Source organism: Salvelinus sp. IW2-2015, linkage group LG36 (assembly GCF_002910315.2).
Source record: "Salvelinus sp. IW2-2015 linkage group LG36, ASM291031v2, whole genome shotgun sequence".
NCBI classification, from domain to species: Eukaryota; Metazoa; Chordata; class Actinopteri; order Salmoniformes; family Salmonidae; genus Salvelinus; species Salvelinus sp. IW2-2015.
In genome coordinates this window covers 11684238-11706751 of record NC_036875.1, presented here as the reverse complement: position 1 = coordinate 11706751, position 22514 = coordinate 11684238, and the positions used below count along the sequence as shown (strand labels likewise).

Genomic DNA, 22514 nt, shown 5'->3' with positions numbered 1-22514 from the left:
GACTTACTATTTCATAATAATGACTTACTATTTCATAATTGATTTACAATCCCATGATGACTATCTCATAAATATGACTTGCTATTGCTATCTCACAATAATGACTTGCTATCTCATAATTAAGACTTACTATCTCATAATTATGGCTTACTATCTCACAATAATGACTTGTTATCTCATAAATATGACTTGCTATCTCATAATAATGACTTACTATATCTTGATTATGACTTCTCATTACCGACTTACTAACTCCTAGTCATAATTATTTTGGTGGGTGGCGGGAACGGGCTTCCATGCACTGTATGTCAGTTACGATGTTCTCTTTCACGCATATTTTTGATGGCTTTTTCACCAGTGGCATTTTTCCTGGGTGCATGAACCTCGCGATAATGTTTGCACACGATGCGTGACGCTTGAAGTAAGGTACAACAGCACAGGGCACTTCCAGACGCACTGCAGAGGTGTGAGGAGGTTATGTCCAAAATGTTAAATTCCAACATTTTGTGAGGTTACCGGTGCAGCTGGGCTTATGTCTAAACATTGCAAGGTTTCAAAAATCACGAGATTGTACTGCCACTGACAGCGGTGTTTGCTTTGTCGTTTCAAAAAGTAGCTTGATGAGTGTCCAAAGTAACATTGGAAGTTTGGAGGGGACGCCATCTTGGTCCTAGCTCTCCACGTCCCCGACAACACAGGGGTTGCTTTCTCAGCAACATAWCACGGCAGTGGTGAAGGCCAAGGCAGGTACTGTAAAATAATATTGTAAGGAAAAGTATTTGTTACATGTTTTGTGAGTCGTTTCGTGGTACGTGCTAAGAATCGTCTTGAAATGAATTGCGTCTTGAGTTACACCGAAGCCATGATGGGCAGCAGCCTGCTAACGTTAGCTAGCCACTACAGTACTAGCTGGTGGTGTCTGACTGCAAATATGAGGCAAACTAGCTAATTGGTCAATGTTAAGCACAGTACTTTAAACTACTGGTACTTTGCTCGCAATATAAGTTCAATTATTGACATGCTGAGGTGGAGTAGCGAGCGTGCTAGCTACTTGCCTTACTGGCTAGCAAGTTTCCGATACAGAATTTGCTACCCAGTTAACGTTAGCTAGCTACTACTAACTAACTGTCTCTACCGGCTACAAGGACAACGTTAACTATTACCTGTATCGATTGTTAAATGTTGCATTTGCTAGCTAACAAGCTAAGATGTCTGATTTAAAACAGAGACGTGACATGGAGAACCCATGGATTCAGTATTGCGAGATTTATGGGTTTCTGTGTACAACATGAATATATATGTACATGCATACAGTAGTTAACTAGAATTATTTACTCTTATCGATAATGGTGTCTGGCGACCCTCGCCTTTTTTTTTTACATTAAGTTGGGATGGCATATTTTTATATTGCAGTAACCAGCTAAGTACACTTGGCATGAAAACCTACTGTGCAATGGATCATATTAGATTCAGAAACTGGTGTTTGCAATCAATTGTTTTGCACTCATTGACTATCAACAACTGTATAAGTGACTCAAGTATCCATGTGCTAATGACAGTACAAGTATCCATGTGCTAATGAGAGTACAGCATGCACATTCAATTGTTTGTGTGGACAGGACGGTGGCAATAGTTTAATAGGGTAATGTATTATTTTAGACAAGTAATCAGCCTAAATGTCCTGCATGACAACTCAAGTCTTTGTGATGGTCTTTGCATGAGTGGGTATAATTTCTGGAACGTTCCAACAGGAATCTGTTCCAAAAACGTCGTAAATAACAAGGTTGCCAACAAACAACGCATACAAGGTTGTAAAGCAGCAGAATAAGATACCRGGTAGGGATTGGGCTATTTAATGACGTTTTTCACTCATCACGTTTATTCCAAAAAATGTATCTCCTCACTCTGGTACCCTATGGACAAACATTAAGAATAAACTACGTGCTGAGTTGATGCCTATTCGGTGGCTAGTTAGCTAGGTGAATTGATCATGCTACTTTGTATGCCGCGTTTGTTGGTTTCCTTGTTACTTTACCAAGTTTTGTGAACAGATTCCTGTTAGAACTTTCCACAAATTATACCCACCCATCTTTGTTTGTACCAGGTAACAGTACATATTTAAAGCAAATGTTCTGTTTCAGCAGTGATGCAGAGATTTCTAGACATTGTGATGGTCAAATTCCTAAAATATTTACATTTTCTGAGCAAAATAATTWAAAAAAAWWAAAAATACAATCTTGGACATGACTGTAAAAYCACYCAGAAATTATTTCAAAGTMATTTTAATTTAGGAAAGCTGTTCTATGCATAAATAGAGGCATATTAAATAATATCCCAAAGTTATCAAGGTTTGAAATGATTCTGTTTGKGATACTTGCGGTCAATCTGCRGTGTACAAATTATAACTATAACCAGGTTTTCATCCAACATTTTTATGTTAGTAAAGTACATGTCSTATAAAAAAAGGTCATCAGACTTWWGAAATGTTGACAAAACAAAATACGTGCRATGTTTTTGTCGGTAAAATGAATTAAGCCTTTTTGTGCACATATTGATATAATAACCATGTAGAAGTAAATTTGAAGTCGCGCGACAATATGGTGTGTGGTTCTCGACTACGACTCGGGGAAACCATGTAGTTTGTTAGGCTACASATACAATAAGGTAAATGAACTTCACAAGGTGAAAGTGCACGTACGTGGTGATTGATTCTGCTTTCTAATAAATATCGGGGGTTCTGGAGACATGATCGATTCTTGGCCGGCATTTGACAAATAAAAATCTCACTCTTTTGTCCATAGTTATCTCCTGTAGGCCAGCCTAACCGCACTGTATCTGCAATCTGTTGGCTAGTGTGCACGTGCCAAGACCAGAGTGGGCACATTAGTGACGTAACGCAAATTTTGAACAGTAGAGTTGGAAATGTAATGGAAACCCATTTAATAACTTGTATTCTTTATTCAGTTCATGAGAATTTAACCGCAGTTATTTTCATGTCCACTTGGTCATCACGAACAGCCTTTCATCYGCAACAGGTCAATTTGATGGGAAAACTTCTMGGGTGGGAAAATGTATATATTGTTTTTATGCGGATGCATGTTTTGTTTTTTCCCCTAGCACTACGCAGCTGACTCGAATAACAAACTCATCATGAAGCTTTTATTATTTGAACCTGCTGTGTAGTGCTAGGGATAAAACCAAAACGTGCACACCCGGGGGGCATGACCGAGTTTGGGAAACCCTGCTCTAGTCAGTCTAGTGCAACAGACTATATTCTGAAACGGGTGATRGGGTTGTCAAAGTATTGTAATGCGGAAGACATTTTATATGGCAGTGTTTCTCAAGATTTATTTGATTTTTTTTCTGGGGTGGGCTATTTTCCTGCAGTTCTGCACATTTTGTCATGGAGCTGAGGGGGAAATGGCTGTTAATTTAAAGCWAATTTCCTGACAAATCTGCACATTCAATGGGTCCCCAATGGTTCAGAACAGTTTAAAAAGTGTTCTATAGCACCTGTCTTCATTTCAATCCTAAAATCATTAAGCAATCTGAGGTGGATAATGACATTTGGCAGTGAGCATTATTAAGTTGAGCATTATTTACTCTGTTACATGACATTTCTCAAGTTACTTCATGATGTACTGAAATATCTACTGGCAAGCTATAAAATTACAGCACTCTACATCACGAATCCCCGAGCTGACAAGGTAAAAATATGTCGTTCTGCCCCTGAACAAGGCACTGTTCCTAGGCCGTCATTGAAAATAAGAATTTGTTCTTAACTGACTTGCCTAGTTAAATAAAAGTAAAAAAACTCACTTTTCACTTACTGTGAAATACTTATGAGCCCTTAAGCAACAATGCAGAGTAAATCTTTTTATTTTATTTTTAAGAACAATTTGCTAAATGACCTAAAAGGAAAAATAGTAACACAAAAAAAGAATAAAGAAGCTATATACCAGGGATTTTCATGCAGGGTTAGGGTTAGTCAAGGTAATGTGTGTATGTATGTATGTATGTAGGGGAACAGTGACTAGATAATAAACAGAGTAGCAGCAGCAGCGTGTGTGTGAAGGAATGTGTTTGTGTGGCGTCAGTCAGGTTGCTCTCTGGTGCAGCTGTAGAACTTTTTTTCCAGGATCTGAGGTCCCATGCCAAATCTTTTCAGCCTCCTGAGGGGGAACAGGCATTGTTGTGCCCTCTTCATGACTGTGTTGGTGTGTTTAGAACATGATAGGTCCTTAGTGATGTGGACACCAGGGAACTGAGGGAGAGGTTTCCTCGCGCCACACTCGCTTGTTTTCGTTAGGTTGAATGTGGTAAATCATGGCTGGTTTTCCATTTTATGTTCTTTCTACTTTTCCACTTGATGAATGATGTTATTGATGAATGATGAAAATAAATAGAATACTCTATATAGCTGTAGGCCTAGTCATCACTAGCCTTCTAGCAATATGGCTGAGTCTCTCTAGCCCATAGAATAGGCTACTTTCAAGGTAAGGAAAGAATGTATGTAAAGTCATTTGAGTGCAATAAGGGATAAGGAAGCAAATTGCCATGCATAACTGCCGCTTATGATTACATTATCACTGAAAAATGCTAAATACCATAGTCTACATAATGCAAGTTCCACTTGGGCAGCTGTTGCATACAATTTATATTAAATCAAATGCATGTTTCTAATTGGAGATGCATAGCATTGTGTTGCACTGCATCTTCCTTGGTTTGTACGTAGATTCCCTAGGACCCCAGAGCACCACATTTTATTTAACCTCTACTCCACAAATGAGCTAAAGTGGCATCCATCTTGGGTGCCACGGAACCTGCTGTGGTACCTGATCCTTTGTGTCTCCAGGGTGTTGTCTCTTTTTTCTTTCTTTCGCCTGTTTTGCATTCCCTGCCAGTTAGACTACCTCCATCTGGTGTTGCAGCACCCACCAGACTATGCAGATGAACAGCAAACTAATCTACAGTAGGCTAGTTGACATTAGGGATGTTAATCGGTTAGCTGCCAAAAATAAATTTGACCAGTCATGCTTAYTGGTCTATAGGGTCATTAGCATAATTGTGTTGTATTAAAATGGCTCGTGTGTATTTTCATTATGTCGTCATGCATCTTATTTATCACACGCGCACTGCATACAGAGCCTAGTTTGAGGAGTGGAAAAGCCTAGCACCTGTCAGACCGTGTAAGAGTGGCTCAAGTCTGTAGGCTACTGGAGTGAAACCTACTTTTGTAAGTCCAGTCATTGGGCAACAAATAACCATTCTAAATGCAATCTCGTATTAAACTTTGGTGGCCACGATTTAAAAGGCGCTATTTTTATTTCTCAACTCGTAATTTAAGAGTGCCTCCCATTTGCCATTCAGATGTATAGGCTGTAKYCTGCCTACCGTTGACTATCAGCGAGTCACCCACTGCTTTGCAATGTGMGCTTGAGGCAGTAAAACCTGCACGTTTTACTTCAAATGAGGCATGTCTTGCCTTGTGAAAATCCATTTGTAGAAACGTGGATGCAATTATTTTATAAAGACTTCCTCATGCCATTAACCAGCATTTCTCTCCTGTTCTATTGGTTTTCATATCAATTTTCTTTCATTGTCCAGAAGCACAATCCTAGTCATATTAGTAACCCATCATAGTTGTTGCTATTAGATTCCCCCTCTTTCTACATTTCTAAAGGAGATTTTAATCTCTGTCACAACTGCTCGCATTAGGTTTAGAGCGGTGTTTTCCGCAAATTGCATTTTGGCAAATGTTTGAAAATTGCGTTTTATTAGCTGCTTCATTATAGGAGTTGCGTGTTCAATAACAGGCTACAGCCTTTTGAACTGTAAGACGATAAGCTTGCTATTGTTGCATGTATCCACTAAGCTCTTAATAAAAAATGTCCAGTCCTTGTATGCATCTGTAGTATCAGAGAGGAAGAGGYAAAGCAAGAGGTTTCACTCTTGCCAAAATCTGTCAARTATGCTCAAGTCGTTTCTATGGGCTTATTTTGGGCCTAMGCTTGTCGACTGCCTTCCCGCCTTGGGACGACTGGCATTGTTAGGGCGGAAACATAACATCTCATTATATATAGGTCTCTGATGTTATTTTCTGTTGGTCACACAATAAATACATAAAAATCCAAACAGTAACCGTTTGTTGACCAGTTAGAGGGTCAGTTAGACAGAAGCAAAATTGACAGAAATTTGCATCCCKAGTTGACATCATAGAATAGTAGCCTAAATGGGCTTTGAACTAGGCTATAGATTAGTTATWATTTTTTAATTGGCCTATTTTATRCCTAACACCTTGCCCAAACCGGCTGCGCGCGTGCGCCATCGTGCATACATTTATTTTGCCCTCCCCACACCAAACGCGATCACGACACGCAGGTTAAAATATCAAAACAAACTCTGAACCAATGACATTCATTTGGGGACAGGTTGAAAAGCATTAAACATGTATGGTAATTTAGCTAGTTAGCTTGCACTTGCTAGCTAACGTTAATTTGTCCTATTTAGCTAGCTTGCTGTTGSTAGCTAATTTGTCCTGGGATATAAACATTGAGTTGTTATTTTACCTGAAATGCACAAGGATCTCTACTCCGACAATTAATCCACACATAAAACGGCCAACCGAATCGTTTCTAGTCATCTCTCCTCCTTCCAGGCCTTTTCATCGTTTAAATTATATGGTGATCGCATCTAAACTTTCATTGTATTACCACGACTACCGGCAAAACAGTTTGTCTTTCTATCACCCACGTGGGTATAACCAATGAGGAGATGGCACGTGGGTACCTGCTTCTATAAACCGATGGGAGAGGCAGGACTTGCAGTGCGATCTGCGTCAGAAATAGGAATGAGTTCTATTTTAGCCCTTCGTTGGCGCGCGCAATAATTGAGTAACATGGATTTCAAAATGTATTTTGCGGCGCTCGCGCACGCGACGTGTCCAATCTGGTCAGCATGTTAGCGTGGTTTATACACTGAACAAAAATAGCCCTTTGTGAAGAAAAACTCAGTCTGAACGGCTGGGCCTGGCTCCCCAGTGGGTGGGCCCAGGCCCACCCATGGCTGCACCCCCATGTGAAATCCATAGATTAGGGCCTAATGAATTCATTTAAATTGACTGATTTCCTTAACTGTAACTCAGTAATCTTTCATTGTTGCGTTAATATTTTTGTTCGGTATAGTTTCTCTTTTTCACTTGATCTAGCTGATTAGGCTATCCCTCTTGCAATAAGAAGGTGGCTGGCAAGCTTTATTTTTTTTGCTTTGGACATTTTGGAAAAATTAGCTGGAGTGGTCCGTTTCTCGTGAAATTAGAATTTGTTTTGCAGGAGAGTAGATTTGAAAGATGAGTAGTCAGATTGTTCTTGTGGATTATGTGATGCCAATACAGGGAACAAATGAAGACTGTAGCACTAATGAGTGATATCTGGTCTAATTTTAGGCAGTCTAGCTCTTGAATACATTTTTTCAGAACAAACCTATGTTGTAGTCAAATTGCTAGGTTGATGTAAGGGTGTTGATTTTAAGAGAACTGCCAGAGAATAATTTGATATACATGTTTGTTCTCTGTTCCAGCTCTGATACTTTGGTGGTGTTTGTGAAAGCCAAGTAAAACAGCCAGCCCCAGGTCCCTTCGGCCCACTGCGCTTGTGGGAATTGTCTTGGAGACAGGCCTGCATTGTTCTCCAAGCTCATGTTAGACAAGGTGGAGGATCTGTCGTCTTGTCTGTGGGTGCTGTAAACCACAAGCTGGTGGGAAACCACCATGGGTCGTACTGGCCAGAGTAGAGTGGCTTGTAATGTTCTGGTACTGGACACAGGAAAGACAGGGCATTGGCTTTTATTTGGGCATTTCCTCCACTGAGTCTTCAACTTTACTGGATAGTTGAGTCGAATTCAGAACATTTATGGCAGTACCCGAGCACCCTTTTGAAACTGAAATGTAGACCCACTTTTGACAAACATTGCATTTGTATTGCCCTAAAATCTTTTTTTGCCTGATTCAGTTTTTCCCAAAATTCTGTTTAGTTTTCCCAGTTTTCAGGTTTTCGCTGGCAAAATCTGACTTTGTTAATAGAACATCACATTTTGTTGCTTTTCTTAGTCCACAACAATGCTTACACCACATCAGGAAACCTCTTAAGGTCTGGGGGGGAAAAAGGTCAAAAAAAGTTTTGGGTGTAGTTGCCCTTTAATGCAGGTGCGCACCATCAAGAGACATTGTTGGGTTAGTGACTTATCTGTAGCTCTCATGTGATTGCGGAGTTGCCACTGGATTGATGAAAGTAATCCTGACATCATTCTGCACACACCGACAAGGGCATTTTCAGAAAGTTGCAGGGAAAATACAACCACTGATACATTTTGTTCATGTCTTATGATTAACTTGGGCAAATTAATGTTCTAATAAGTTAAATACATTTTTGAATTCCATTCTAATGTCTGGATTCAATGAGGTTTATTCAAAATCAGTGTCTCTCTGGCATTATCAATGGTCTGACTCTTGACAGTGGAAGTGGTGCGGCAGACATGATGCACTGACTGAACAGATCTTATGAGACCTCATAGCCGTTTGTAGATGCAAAATAGAGTGCATATTAGAGCGAGGCCATGTCAGTAAAGTAGACCCCACGGAGTCTGCTCTGAGGCTGTAGCTTGTAGAATTCCCTTAGCTGAGCTGTCTCCCAGAGGCCCTCAGGCTTGAGGGAGATTGAGAAGAGGATTGGACTGTTTAGGATCCAGCCTAGTAGTTGAAATCCTGATTTTGCGGCTGTAGGCCTAATACTGTGTGCTTGTTTACATGTGAAATAATGAAGATATTGCCTAGGCCTGTTTTTTATTTATTTATTTTTTTTTATTTTGGGGGGGAACTCGGAGGCTTTCAACTTATTCTTGAAAGTGTTAATAGTAGAATGCATAAGGTGTAACCTTTGAAATTGGGTAGGGTATCAGCAGTTTTCCTTTTGTAATGTCAGTCATTGTAGACCTTAGAGCTACAGTTGAAGTCAGAAGTTTACATACACCTTAGCCAAATGCATTTAAACTCAGTTTTTCACAATTCCTGACATTTAATCCTAGTAAAACTTCCCTGTTTTAGGTCAGTTAGGATCACCACTTTATTTTAAGAATGTGAAATGTCAGAAAAATAGTTTATTATTATTTCAGCTTTTATTTCTTTCATTACATTCCCAGTGGGTCAGAAGTTTACATRCACTCAATTAGTATTTGGTAGCATTGCCTTTTAAATTGTTTAACTTGGGTCAAATGTTTCAGGTAGCCTTCCACAAGCTTCCCACATTTTAAATTGGGTGAATTTTGGCCCGTTCCTCCTGACAGAGCTGGTGTAACTGAGTCGGGTTTGTAGGCCTCCTTGCTCGCACACGCTTTTTCAGTTCTGCCCACACATTTTCTATAGGATTGAGGTTAGGGCTTTGTGATGGCCACTCCATACCTTGACTTTGTTGTCCTTAAACCATTTTGCCACAACTTTGGAAGTATGCTTGCGGTCATCGTCCATTTGGAAGATCCATTTGCGACCAAGCCTTAACTTCCTGACTGATTGTCTTGATGTTGCTTCAATATATCCACATCATTTTCCTGCTCATGATGCCATCTATTTTATGAAGTGCACCAGTCCCTCCTGCAGCATGCACCCCACCAGTGCTTCACGGTTGGGATGGTGTTCTTCGGCTTGCAGCTCCCCTTTTTCCTCCAAACATAACGATGGTCATTATGGCTAAACAGTTCTAGTTTTTGTTTCATCAGACCAGAGGACATTTCTCCAAAAAGTACAATATTTGTCCCCATGTGCAGTTGCAACCCGTAGTCTGGCTTTTTTATGGCGGTTTTGGAGCAGTGGCTTCTTCCTTGTAGAGAGGACTTTCAGGTTTGTCGATATAGAACTCGTTTTACTGTGGTATTAGATATTTTTGTAGCGTTTTCCTCCAGCATCTTCACTAAGGTCGTTTGCTATTATTCCGGGATTGATTTGCACTTCGCACCAAAGTACGTTCATCTCTAGGAGACATGCATCTCCTTCCTGAGCGGTATGACGGCTGCGTGGTCCCATGGTGTTTGTACTTGCGTACTATTGTTTGTACAGATGAACGTGGTACCTTCAGGTGTTTGGAAATTGCTCCCAACGATGAATCAGACTTGTGGAGATCTACAAAAACATTTCTGAGGTCTTGGCTGATTTCTTTTGATTTTTCCCATGATGTCAAGCAAGGAGGCACTGAGTTAGGCTAATTGACATAATTTGAGTCAATCAGAAGCTTCTAACGCCATTACATCATTTTCTGGAATTTTCCAAGCTGTTTAAAGGAACAGTCAACTTAGTGTATGTAAACTTCTGACCCACTGGAATTATGATACAGTGAAATAATCTGTCTAAACCACAATTGTGGGAAAAATGACTTGTCATGCACGAAGTAGATGTCCAAACAGACTTACCAAAACTATAGTTTGTTAACAAGAAATTTGTGGAGTGGTTGAAAAACGAGTTTTAATGGCTCCAACACAAGTGTATGTAAACTTCCGACTTCAACTGTATTTATAACTTGTCAGTAATGTCCAGCTCAACAAGCCCATGTCAGCTAACATTGTTTTTGCTAGGTTTTGTAGCCCATTGATTTTGTTGGAATGTTTAAGTCCCTCCGATATCACATAAGACATGGCAAAATGTGTAGAATTGCAAGAAATTTGCTTTATAACTGCAGAATGTTCCCCAATGATGGGAGGCCTGAGTGGATTTAGTTTGTGAACCACTGGTCTAGGCTATTATCAACTCTACTAAATGTAACTTTTATTTAACTAGGCAAGTCAGTTAAGAACAAATTCTTATTTACACTGACAGCCAGACCCGGACAACGCTGGGCCAATTTTGCGCCGCCCTATGGGACTCCCAATCATAACCGGTTGTGATACAGCCTGGATTMGRGCCAGGGTTTCTGTAGTGACGCCTCTAGCACTGATATGCAGTTCCTTAGACCTCTGCGCAACTAGGGAGCCCCATATAGCTTTAGAGCGCCATGTTTGGTTTGCCTCTAACACTCGTCAGGCATGTACCAGGATTAAGCCATGTCAAATATTTCTGTGTTAATATAATGTTATCTTGAGGAGTATAAATGTAGGAAATGTCTCCCCTGCTCTGTTCAGATGTGAAGTAATCAAACATTTAGCCTATTAAATGTTTCAGAATTTGCTTTCAGCTGTTCTTTTGTGTGTGACGAGGGAACAATCCTCATTTGTTTTGCTTTGTCACTCACTCCCTTATTTTAGTTTGAGCTAAATGGATAGCTCTGTGGTAATGCCTTGTTTTAACAGATTATCTGCCGCCTTACATGATCAGAGTATCCCCCAGGACTAATTATCAGGCTTATTCTGAAGGCCTTCAGGGTTCTAAGTCAATCGCATTATTACCTTGCAGTTAAGACTTTGTGCCAGGCAGAAGCTGACTTGCCTTGTTAAATGAGCTGTATACCCGATCTCGGTTTTTCTGGCCAGAGCTTCAGAGCAAATCCACAAAACTCAACAAATGAAGTAGTTTTCAGATAATGGTGTATTTTTCAGTAGTTTCTMATTTTTGTCATGAAAAAAATAAATACTAGACGGACAGTCTGGTTTTCCTTTTGTATAAAGGAAAAGTGGCTAGACGCAAGTATACTGACTAGTAGGCTGCATGAAGATAGAATTCAGCCTTGCTTACAGATTGTAACGTGATTTTACTAAAGAAATATAATTGTGTCCATTATATTGGGAGTTACAGGTTAGGTACTGTTTGACACAGCTTGGTAATTTACTGTCGTCGTCCACGATTCATGGAAACAGGAGTCTCGTAAAATGTCCAGTTGCAGGGTGTCCGTTTCAATTTAGAATTTGCTGAGTTATTAAAGTAGTCCAACAATGTGTACGCTGCCATCTTGTCTATTTCAAGTCTTCTCTCRTTGATTGAGCAATTTTTTTAAGAGACTCCTGTTTCCACAAATCAAGGACGAAGACCCTATCGCTAAGGTTGATTTAAATGCTGTGCTACTCCAAACAGTACCTACCCTGTAACTCCTAGTATAATGGATACCCATCTTTATTTATTTAAATCCCGTTATCTGGTGTTAGACTGCAGGCTGAACTCAGCTACATATTGTGTCAGGACTAAGCCCTTTCTCAAGGCATATATCACTCATGTCATGGAGAGGTGCCATGTTCCTCTGAGTCTTGTTGTACAGCTATGAAACTGAACTGACCTGGTTCAGAGGTGGGAGTGGTGGCGGCTGGGGGACACAACTTGGTTCAAGCTGTAATGATGTATGGGATGGGTGATCATGATGCAGTCAGATCTCATCTGCAGCRTTGGATGAGTTAATGTTGTCACGATACCAGAATTTTTACTTCGATACCAGGTTTAGTATCACGATGCGCGATACCACAACAACAAAAAAGGAGTACCAGCCAAAGTCACAGAATGGCACTTGACCCKGACAGAAACTCAGCTACTGCTCTGTTCAATCGTTTGCCATCTTTTGAGTTTAAAATCATTCCATGTGAACATATGTATGTCTTTAAAAAAATAAAATAAATAAGAGCCATGTATGTGTTAATGAATAAATTATACAATCAATTTGACTTTGGTAAAAACAATCTAACTGCAAAACAACATGGTTATCATTTATTTGAATGGTAAATCTCCAGTTCWAGGTCTATTCACAATACAGGTGAATGCATATTATTCATTAGGAGTGTGTGCATGCGTTGAGTTACTGAGCTTGTTAGCTGATTTCATGGGGCTACAGATGACAAACAATCCTTTCCATTTAGGAATTATTTAATTGGCTGCTAGGAGAACATTATTTTATTGTACTGATCAACAACATTTGCATAAAAGAAGCAATCTCTTTTCTAAAAGTGTGCGCTRTCTCTAAGAAAGTAATGAAGTCATTCACAGGGAGAGTTCAGCTTGGAGGCAAGCGAGACTAAGTAAATGAATTATGTTTTTGATGACAGTCAGCTTTGAAATCAGCATATTTAGCATTATGGTTTGYATATTATCAYAAACTACTAGAGTAGTGAATTCATTCAGCTGGAAGCTAGCAGGGTAAGTTGGCCTACAATTTAAAGCTGGAAGCTACCGGTATCATCTTCATTGCAGAAGTGTTCTAGCCTATTTTGGATGTTGTTTTGCGAACAGTAATGAACAGTTTCAACCTCTACATGAGTGGGGAGCAGCCCAGGTGGCTCTAGCAATGAATAAGTGGAGCAGGATCTTTGCTCTTCACCCTATAAAGGGGCTGTGCTGATGGACTTGATCCTYTCAATCATGTGAGACACTTTTGACAGAAGTACCGAACATAAAACAAAAAACGCTACTCTAATTTTTATAACAAAAGTACCGACGTTTCGGTAAACCATGCAACACGAGTAGGCAATAAGTGGTTTACATGATAGTGTGCAGGTTCTGAGGTGTTGCTCCTCTCTTTCAGGCACCATGGAGGAGCTGCACAGCCTGGACCCCCGGAGACAAGAGCTGCTGGAGGCTCGATTCATGGGCGGTGTCAGTGGCAGCACCGGGGGCAGCACTGGCAGCACCAGCGGGGGAACCAAAGTGAGTGAGCGTGCGTCAACCCCCCCCCCGCCCCCCCCGGTCCTCATACACTGTTTCCCCTATATTAATTTAGCTGCCGTGGCCCGCCATTGCGACGCTGTTGCCGCCACTCCAAAACATATGATTCCACTTTTTATATATACATACTGAACAAAAATATAAATGCAGCAATTTCAAACATTTTAGTGAGTTACAGTTCATATAAGGAAATTAGTCAATTGAAATAAATCCATTAGGCCCTAATCTATGGATTTCACATAACTGGGAATACAGATATTCTTCTGTTAAACAGATACCTTAAAAAAAAATAAAGAAAGTGGAGTCGTGGAACAGAACCAGTCCGTGTCTGGTGTGAACACGATTTGCCTCATGCAGCGCGACACATCTCCTTTGCATAAAGTTGATTTTATTTAACTAGGCAAGTCAGTTTAGAACAAATTCTTAATCCGCCGAAACCCTAACGACACTGGGCCAATTGTGTGTCGCCCTATGGGACTCTCAATCACGGCCGGTTGTCATGCAACCTGGAATCGAACCAGGGTCTGTAGTGATGCCTCTAGCACAGGGACCTTTTCAGCTTCTAGTATTCATGTACAGATCCTTGCGACATGGGGCCGTGCATTATCATGCTGAAACATGAGGTGATGGCAGCGGATGAATGGAACGACAATGGGCCTCAGGATATCATCGCTGTATGTCTGTGCATTAGAATTGCCATTGATTTTAAATGCAATTGTGTTCGTTGTCTGTAGCTTATGCCTGACCATACCATAACCCCACTGCCACCATGGGGCACTCTGTTCACAACGTTGACATCCGTAAACCGCTCACTCACACGACCCCATACACTGTCTGCCATCTGCCCGGTACAGTTGAAATCGCCGTTCATCCGTAAAGAGCACACTTTTCCAGCGTGCCAGTGGTCATCTAAGGTGAGCATTTGCCCACTGATGTCGGTTACGAYGCCGAACTGCAGTCAGGTYAAGACCCCGGTGAGGACGACGAGCACGCAGATGAGCTTCCCTGAGGCGGATTCTGGCAGTTTGTGCAGAAATKATTCGCTTGTGCAAACCCACAGTTTAACCAGCTGCCTGGGTGRCTGGTCTCAGACGATCCCGCTGGTGAAGAAGYCAGATGTGGAGGTCCGGGGCTGGCGTGGTTACACGTGATATGTGGTTATAAGGCCGGTTGGGCGTACCGTCGTATTCTCTTCAATGACGTTTAAATAGAATATTCTAATGAACTTTTGTTTTGATTTCAGGCCCTGACAAACAATGAATGTTCAAATCAAAGTTTTGGAAGCCTGGGGTCCTCCAGTGACAAGGAGTCAGAGGTATGTTTATTAACATGATGTTCTTAAAGATTTTAGTGAAAAATGGATGTGAATGTGCATTTTATTTTGAACGGGCTGTCAGAAAGTATAACTGGTGTCCACGGCTTTTCTGGATTTGTTTTAGTCTTTGRCGTTCCATCTTGTTTGGCTCAGACCTATGTTTTGATTGGAAGTGGGCTGGTGGTGTGAGCAGGGAGATCACACGGAGAGTGAGTGAAGGGGAGAGGAGCTGGGCCCTGTTATCCTCCTTGTCGCTGGTGAGAACGTCAGACGCAACCTAAGAGGGCGCTAGAGAGAATAAAAATGTGCGTAATCTTGCTGTAATTTAACTGTTCTTGTGACGCATAATGCCACGTGCTCTCACATCTCTGTACAAACACGGTTTGTGCCAGACCCTGCCAGGGCAGCCTGATCACGGGCGTCATCATCCTGCATGCTTAGCCTCCCTCCACGCTGTTCTCCTGTGTTTTGGCAGCACAGCTCGCTAATGAAGGTTAAACACAAATGGCCTCCAATTTGTAGGGGCAGCAGTGTCGCAAATCTTGTGTGGGGTGGACTCCCAACATCGCTGACTGTAGGGTTAACCTAAGAAGCCTGAACCTCTGCAATGTGGAGTCTGCACGTATATTAGCAACCTGACTGTGCGGGTGATTGTCTGCTCCCCTCCCGTCTAGTTCATCAGGTGGTGTAATAAGTCACTGATGGAGGCCTGTGTGCGAGCATGATCGAGGAGGAGGCAGAATAAAACCTCTCTGGCCTTTTCTGCCGCAGACATGATGAATCTGCACAGATATCACCCAAACAGATGCCCCCCCCCCGGCCCCCATACGTCACACCCTCCCTAATGATGCACTGGTGAAACTGTCAGACCACCGCCTGTCAGCAGATTCCCTGCACAAGGCTCTGTCCTGGTTCTGGGGCCTACAAAATCTTGTTTTGTAGAATTATCACGAGGATTCCTGTGCCCTGTTGAAATGGGCTCCTCATGTTAGACTTCGATTTGGTTTGTGTTTTTGCAGTTTAACCATTGTAATGCTTTTTTTTTTGGGGGGGGGGGGACGGTCCAGAAATAATCCTCATCCTCTATCTTAGAGGTCGTTGATTCAATAAATGGTTGATTTTAGCTGATTCCTTGCTTTGTTGGGCGATTACCTTGTTTTCTTATGTTTAGCTCATAAACTGATTTGAATCAGACATTAGAAAAGGCTAGTTACCGGCTGTAGTTGCTTTTCCTCTATTTCTCACAGCCTGTGGCTCAAAACTTCCAACGGGGGGCTACATCGGCCATAAATAAGCATCCTCTCCCCACTGGAAGTTTGCACAACTACCTTATTAAAGCTTTCCATTACAATTGATCTCTTTTCAGAACAGGCTAATTATGAGCTCGATTAATTATGCATTTTGGTTTTACGTTGAACTCATTCTCTGTACCCCTCCTGCCTTTTTTCTGTTTGCAGAGCTCAGACGTGAAAAGGGGGAGCTCTCCTGCATACTCGGTAGGTGCTCATTGTATTTGGAATACTAGGCTATGTTCCCCGTCMCTTTTCAGCTACTAGGCGGCAGGCAGCATTGGTCGGTCAGTTCACCTACATTCAGTAATCCTTAGCAGGCTGTAGACTTGGGATTGATGTGTTGCTGCTACAGTGTATTCACTATGCTTTTGTTTTTCAAACACAGACATTTTAAATCCCAATCTGGACATTTCAAGGAATCAAAATGACTGTACTTGTACAACCGACCAGATAGTGGTCATTGGTGAAACAGTTTGTCCTTTACAGACTCCTGAAAAGAAACACTCTGAATCGTCCAGAGGAAGAAAGAGGAAACCTGACACCCAGTCGGAGAACAGCCAAGGTAACTTCCCTCAAGCTGTTTCTGTTGTACTCCAGATACAGTCATCGATGTCTGAAAGTCAATGCTAATTGTATTTTCTCTCTCACAGGGAAGTCTATTGTGCGAGGACMCAAAATTAGTGATTATTTTGATGTAAGTTATTCTTTTTTGGGGGGGGGTGAAAATTGAAATGATACTCTTATCGTGAGTGACCCGGGCTAAGTCCCTGTGTCGTGGAGCACCACATTTGATGTTCAGCAGAGAGGTTTTCTGTTTTTAGAGAATATCAATGAAGCCGTGATGTGATCCATTTCACACACAGGCCAGCTCTGAAATGAACAAAACCGGACATAAAGGAAGCTTTCTGTGCCAATGTTGTTGCCAAGTGGCGGGCAATGATGTCACTCACACTGGTGGTCTCTCTCTCTCCAGTTCCATGGAGGGAACGGGTCCAGTCCTGTGACAGGTCTCCCCTCTGTGATCCGCTCACCTCAGAACTCACATTCCCACTCTGTGCAGTGTTCCAGTGTAAGTAACCCCATATCCACTTCAATTCCTTTATCGTTTGTTGGCTTTATAAACGTATGAAGAAAGCATAGTAGCCTTGTCCAAGCCAGAATGGGACATTTAATAAAAATATMTATCTATTTATTTATTTTAACAGTCAATGTTTCCAAGAAATTGACGGTACCATTTAGATACGCTAACAATTGTTGTCCCTTGGGTTTCAGATTAGGCAAAACAGCTCATCGCCTACGAGTCAGTCTTTTGGGGAACACGTGATGCATCCAAAGCAGTTAGCAATCAAATGTGTGCAGGTGAGAATGACCACTAGAGTATGCGTGTTCAGCACTTTGGATTGTGTGTTGCGAATAAATTCTTAACTCATTGTTTATTTGTTTTTAATTGCAGACTGAGCTGACGGGGCTCAAGTTGGCTGCTCTGGAGATGAACAAGAACCTGGACCTTGAGAAAAAAGAAGGCAGAATTGATGATTTGCTTAGAGTAAGGGAAATATGGCTAATGGACAGAACACGTCAGCAGAACATTCCTAACTCCCTCATTGAGTTGAAGTATCAGTGATGTATTACTGTGACACCGCTGAACACACGGATCAATTAAAAAGGCTTGCCGTGCTGCACGTAGACTTAAAGTGCGTACAAAAAATGTGTTATTCAATGCTAGGGAAGTTGGCTGCGACGTTCTTATTTCTACGGTAGGAGTGTTAAGGGGGCTTTGGTTTTACTAGGGTTGTAATATGATGAACCTGATTTGTTTCTTCTCCATAGGCGAACTGCGATCTCAGGAGACAGATAGACGAACAACAGAAATTACTAGAAAAGTACAAAGAACGCTTAAATAAATGCATCACCATGAGCAAGAAGTTGCTCATTGAAAAGGTACTTCCCTTTCGTTTCAAGGCGGAATCTCTGAGGCTATCTTTTATTTTTTTTTACATTGTGACAAGTCTGTATGAGTGCAGTGGTATGAGTACTCAGTGACGTCTGTCATTGTTTGTTGCCTAGAGCACCCAGGAGAAGCAGGCGTGCCGGGAAAAGAGTATGCAGGACAGACTACGGTTAGGCCATTTTACCACTGTGCGACATGGAGCCTCTTTCACAGAGCAGTGGACCGATGGCTTTGCCTTCCAAAATCTAGTCAAGTTGAGTATCTTGGTCTCCGTGTCAAAGTTGTCTCAAGTCAACTTAACSATATCACAGTTGAGAAATGTATCGAGCTACACGTCTTTCTCTTTCAACAAAGTTCAGGTATGGAAGAAACGTTTGTAGAATTTGTACTGGAGTGTGTCATTTTCCTCTTATTCTAAAGGCTTATCCAGGGTAAAACGCAGGCTTGGCAGAAATGGTATTGATTACATAGAACATCTTTATCTGCAGACAGCAAGAGTGGATAAACCAACAGAGGGAGGATATCGAGAAGCAGCGAAAACTCCTAGCCAAAAGGAAACCCCCATCGTCCAGCAACTCCCAAGCACCAACCACAAACTCTGAGCCAAAGCAACGCAAAACCAAGGCAGTGAATGGAGCGGAGAATGATCAATTTCTGAAGCCCAGCCTACCTCAGCTGTGAGTGCCCTTGTCCTCCCTACCTTTGGCTAAGCACACCAGTATGCTAGATACTGTTGCTTTCATTTCTCATGATCTTTTGTTGGTTCATTCCAAAGGTTGACTCTAGCTGAGTATCACGAGCAGGAAGAGATCTACAAACTACGACTCGGGCATCTCAAAAAGGTCAGTGTGCCAACCTGGCAGATCTAGGCAACACGAGCTGAGCTTTTTTTTGTTTAATGTGTCGCATTGTTCAAGTCGATTCAATCGTGATTAGACATCCTGACACTGTTCACTGATGTAGAACCACTAACAGTTTCACTCTGCTTAGATTCTGTGGACATTTTCCCTGGAAAATTTTCCCTCAACCTATAGTTAATTCAATTGTTTCCCCTGTGAATAAGCATCAAGAGGGTTTGCCCTAGAGACAGACTTGCTACCAAGTCAACCGTTAATATTTAATACAAGGCACGTCAGCCGAGGCATAGAAGTGAGTTTTGATGAGCTCCCCTCTCCTTGTAGTGAGTTCTCTGATGTTCCTCTGTATGTTTGTGTGTGAATCATTAATAGGAAGAAGCAGAAATCCAGGTGGAGCTGGAGCGTCTGGAGAGAGTGCGGAACCTTCACATTCGGGAACTTAAGAGAATAAATAACGAGRACAGTTCACAGTGAGTCTGACACTCTGTGACGTCAGGGAATACGCACAGGGGCTCCTGCTGACAAAGATTGTTCAGTTAGACACTGGAGAGGCAGTCATGGTGCTTGTCACAAGTCATTTTCAATGTCCGTGTTTTCCATTCAGCCACTCGATGTAAAATGAGCCTGTTTTTTTCGCCCCTGACTAGCATTTCAATAACAAGGTCCCTCTTTCTAGGCATTAGTTGTTTTTGAGTTGGTGAAAGTCCTACCATCAAGTTCATTCCTAATGAGATTCTGACCTTGTTTTTTTTAAAGATTCAAAGACCATCCGACTTTGAACGAGAGATATCTACTGTTACATCTTCTGGGAAGAGGAGGCTTTAGTGAAGTTTACAAGGTGAGTTTATATTTGACCTGTGTATTCATGTTGTCAGTTTGCATCTACAAGTCTTTGTTTGAGTGGACCAGTCCAGAACCTTTCTGTTATAGGCGTTTGACTTGATTGAGCAACGCTATGCTGCTGTGAAAATTCATCAGCTCAACAAGAACTGGAGAGAGGAGAAAAAGGAGAATTATCACAAGTATGTTCCACATTAAATCGTTGCCATTTTCTCTGTTCTTATTCTTCAACACTGTGGCGGAATCGAGTCAGTTTTATGAATCAACGGACAGTTTAAAAAATATATATTTACTGTAATGCATCGGCTTTAAGCTTATTGTTCTACTCCATCCGCTTAATATCTGGGTTATTCAGTCATACCTCCACCTCGCTGTGCTCCTACTGCCTGGTGTCATTCAGTTGGTTGCCCATGGTAACACTGCTCACCTTGTTGCAGACATGCCTGTCGGGAGTACAGAATACACAAGCAGCTGGACCACCCCAGAATCGTCAAGCTGTATGACTACTTCTCACTGGACACAGACACGTAAGTTAACCTTGCTTATTGTACTGACTTGTATATATGTGTCTCGTCACTGCCGTTTACACATTGCTCATTTTACGATGCCCCCAAAGGTTTTGCACAGTTTTGGAATACTGTGAAGGCAATGACCTGGACTTCTACTTGAAGCAGCACAAGCTGATGTCGGAGAAGGAGGCCCGCTCCATCGTCATGCAGATTGTGAATGCGCTCCGATACCTGAACGAAATCAAGCCCCCCATCATCCACTATGACCTCAAGCCGGGTGAACGAACGCTCGCACACACCGGAATGATATCCCATACTGGGAGGGCTCCAATTATTTCTGATGCAATGTACTAATTTGTTCTGTTCCAATTTCAAGGTAACATCCTGCTTGTTGATGGCACAGCGTGTGGGGAAATCAAAATCACAGACTTCGGTTTGTCCAAAATCATGGACGATGACAGCTATGGTGCAGATGGCATGGACCTGACATCACAAGGAGCAGGGACCTACTGGTAAGAAGTGTCACCGCATACACATCTGTGTCATGGGACCAGCACATGATTTGGGTGATATGATGCTTGACATGTGGGCAGATACCATTTAGTTTTTGTTTTCTCAAAGGTACTTGCCTCCGGAGTGTTTTGTTGTTGGCAAAGAACCTCCAAAGATTTCCAACAAGGTGGACGTGTGGTCTGTGGGTGTCATCTTTTTCCAGTGTTTGTATGGAAGAAAAGTACGTTTTTAAAGAACTGGTCTTATTGATTTACCAAAATGAGTGTCGTGAAAATAAGTTGATGCTGAGCCTTATTTCTCTTTCAGCCGTTCGGCCACAATCAGTCTCAGCAGGATATCCTGCAGGAGAACACAATACTTAATGCAACCGAAGTTCAGTTTCCTGTCAAGCCTGTTGCCAGTAATGAAGCAAAGGTGAGGGATCATTTGAGTTCTGAATATTACCATCTGACTGCAATTGTCACTTCTACTTCATCKTCTTTATAATAGTTTTGCATTGTTTTATGATCAATTCCTGTATTTGGCGTTGCTTTTGTCGAGACCTCTGGTATTCACCGTAAAGTACAGACATCACAGCCCCTTTTGAGATGCATTTCTGTCCAGCCATAGCAGTTATGATCACCAGCATACTCAACATATTGCTCTGTTTAATAATTTTAATTGGTTCTCAGTGCCCGTGTTTTGAACGATGTTGCCTTTTATTCCCCAAGGCCTTTATAAGGCGCTGCCTGGCATACAGGAAGGAGGACCGGTTTGATGTTCACCAGCTGGGAAGGGATTCCTACCTGCTTCCTCACATGAGGAGGTCCAACTCTTCAGGGAACCTGCAGATGGGTGCCGGTGGCTCAGGCCCTGCCGCCTCCAGCATCATTTCATACTGAGGGCTGGTCCTGGACTGACTGAATTACTGCATGGCTGCCCCACGCCTGCAGATCCCCCACAGGACCGTGCGTGGGGGAGAGGAGCTACATGCCAACTAGCGGTGTATGGAAGGACAACAGGGGGTCCGGTCCGTTGGCCATAGACACTGCAGACTGAATGGTGTGGAGTTTGGCCTTCACCTGGACTGTGCTGAGTTTCAAATGGGTGTTTTCTAAAGACTAATGAAAGGATGTTTAAAGAACATAAGTGAATGACCTTGTAAAGGTTGAATAGAGCACTGCTACAGACAAAGTACCTTGAAGAAATGTGACTGGACACTTGAGTTTGTTTTGCTGGTGGAAGCCTTATAGGGCCTTAGGGATAACTGGCAGCCGACCGTTTTAGAATCGTTAACATCCTCTTGCAAGGGTGCAAATGCTTTAGCTGCGAAGAGTTTCCTTTTTCACCGTCAATTTGGCTGTTTGTTTTTTGTTTTCAGCGAAAGTGTTAGGTTTTAATTTGAGTTGTACAATTAGCTATGAGAATGTAATTTTAGCATACAAGTGGCATTATTGTCATTTAGGCCCAGGCAGCATACTAATGTTGAATGCACAAAATAACCAAATGTAGACAAATGGCAATGTACAGAATAATATGCAGGATGATTTTAATTAATTCCTTCAAGAGTAAATGTATATTTGCTGTACAGAAGATTTTGAATTGCAGCTGTACCATGGTTTAACAATTTCCCTTGTACA

The 22514-nt window shown here is 41.9% G+C and overlaps 1 protein-coding gene across 1 annotated transcript; it reads left to right on the top strand.

Annotated features, from left to right (window-relative positions):
* The first annotated feature begins 529 nt into the window (after positions 1 to 529).
* Positions 530 to 22428, top strand: LOC111959357 (serine/threonine-protein kinase tousled-like 1-B). The gene is given in 22 exon segments (XM_023980861.2): positions 530 to 747; positions 13479 to 13600; positions 14862 to 14933; positions 16391 to 16429; positions 16712 to 16787; positions 16876 to 16919; positions 17199 to 17294; positions 17498 to 17584; positions 17679 to 17771; positions 18056 to 18166; positions 18293 to 18429; positions 18665 to 18853; positions 18952 to 19018; positions 19406 to 19503; positions 19790 to 19871; positions 19964 to 20055; positions 20311 to 20400; positions 20490 to 20659; positions 20759 to 20894; positions 21004 to 21115; positions 21202 to 21309; positions 21606 to 22428. Coding segments are annotated over 22 exon segments (2319 nt in total). The 5' UTR covers positions 530 to 620; the 3' UTR covers positions 21777 to 22428.
* Positions 22429 to 22514: the final 86 nt, after the last annotated feature.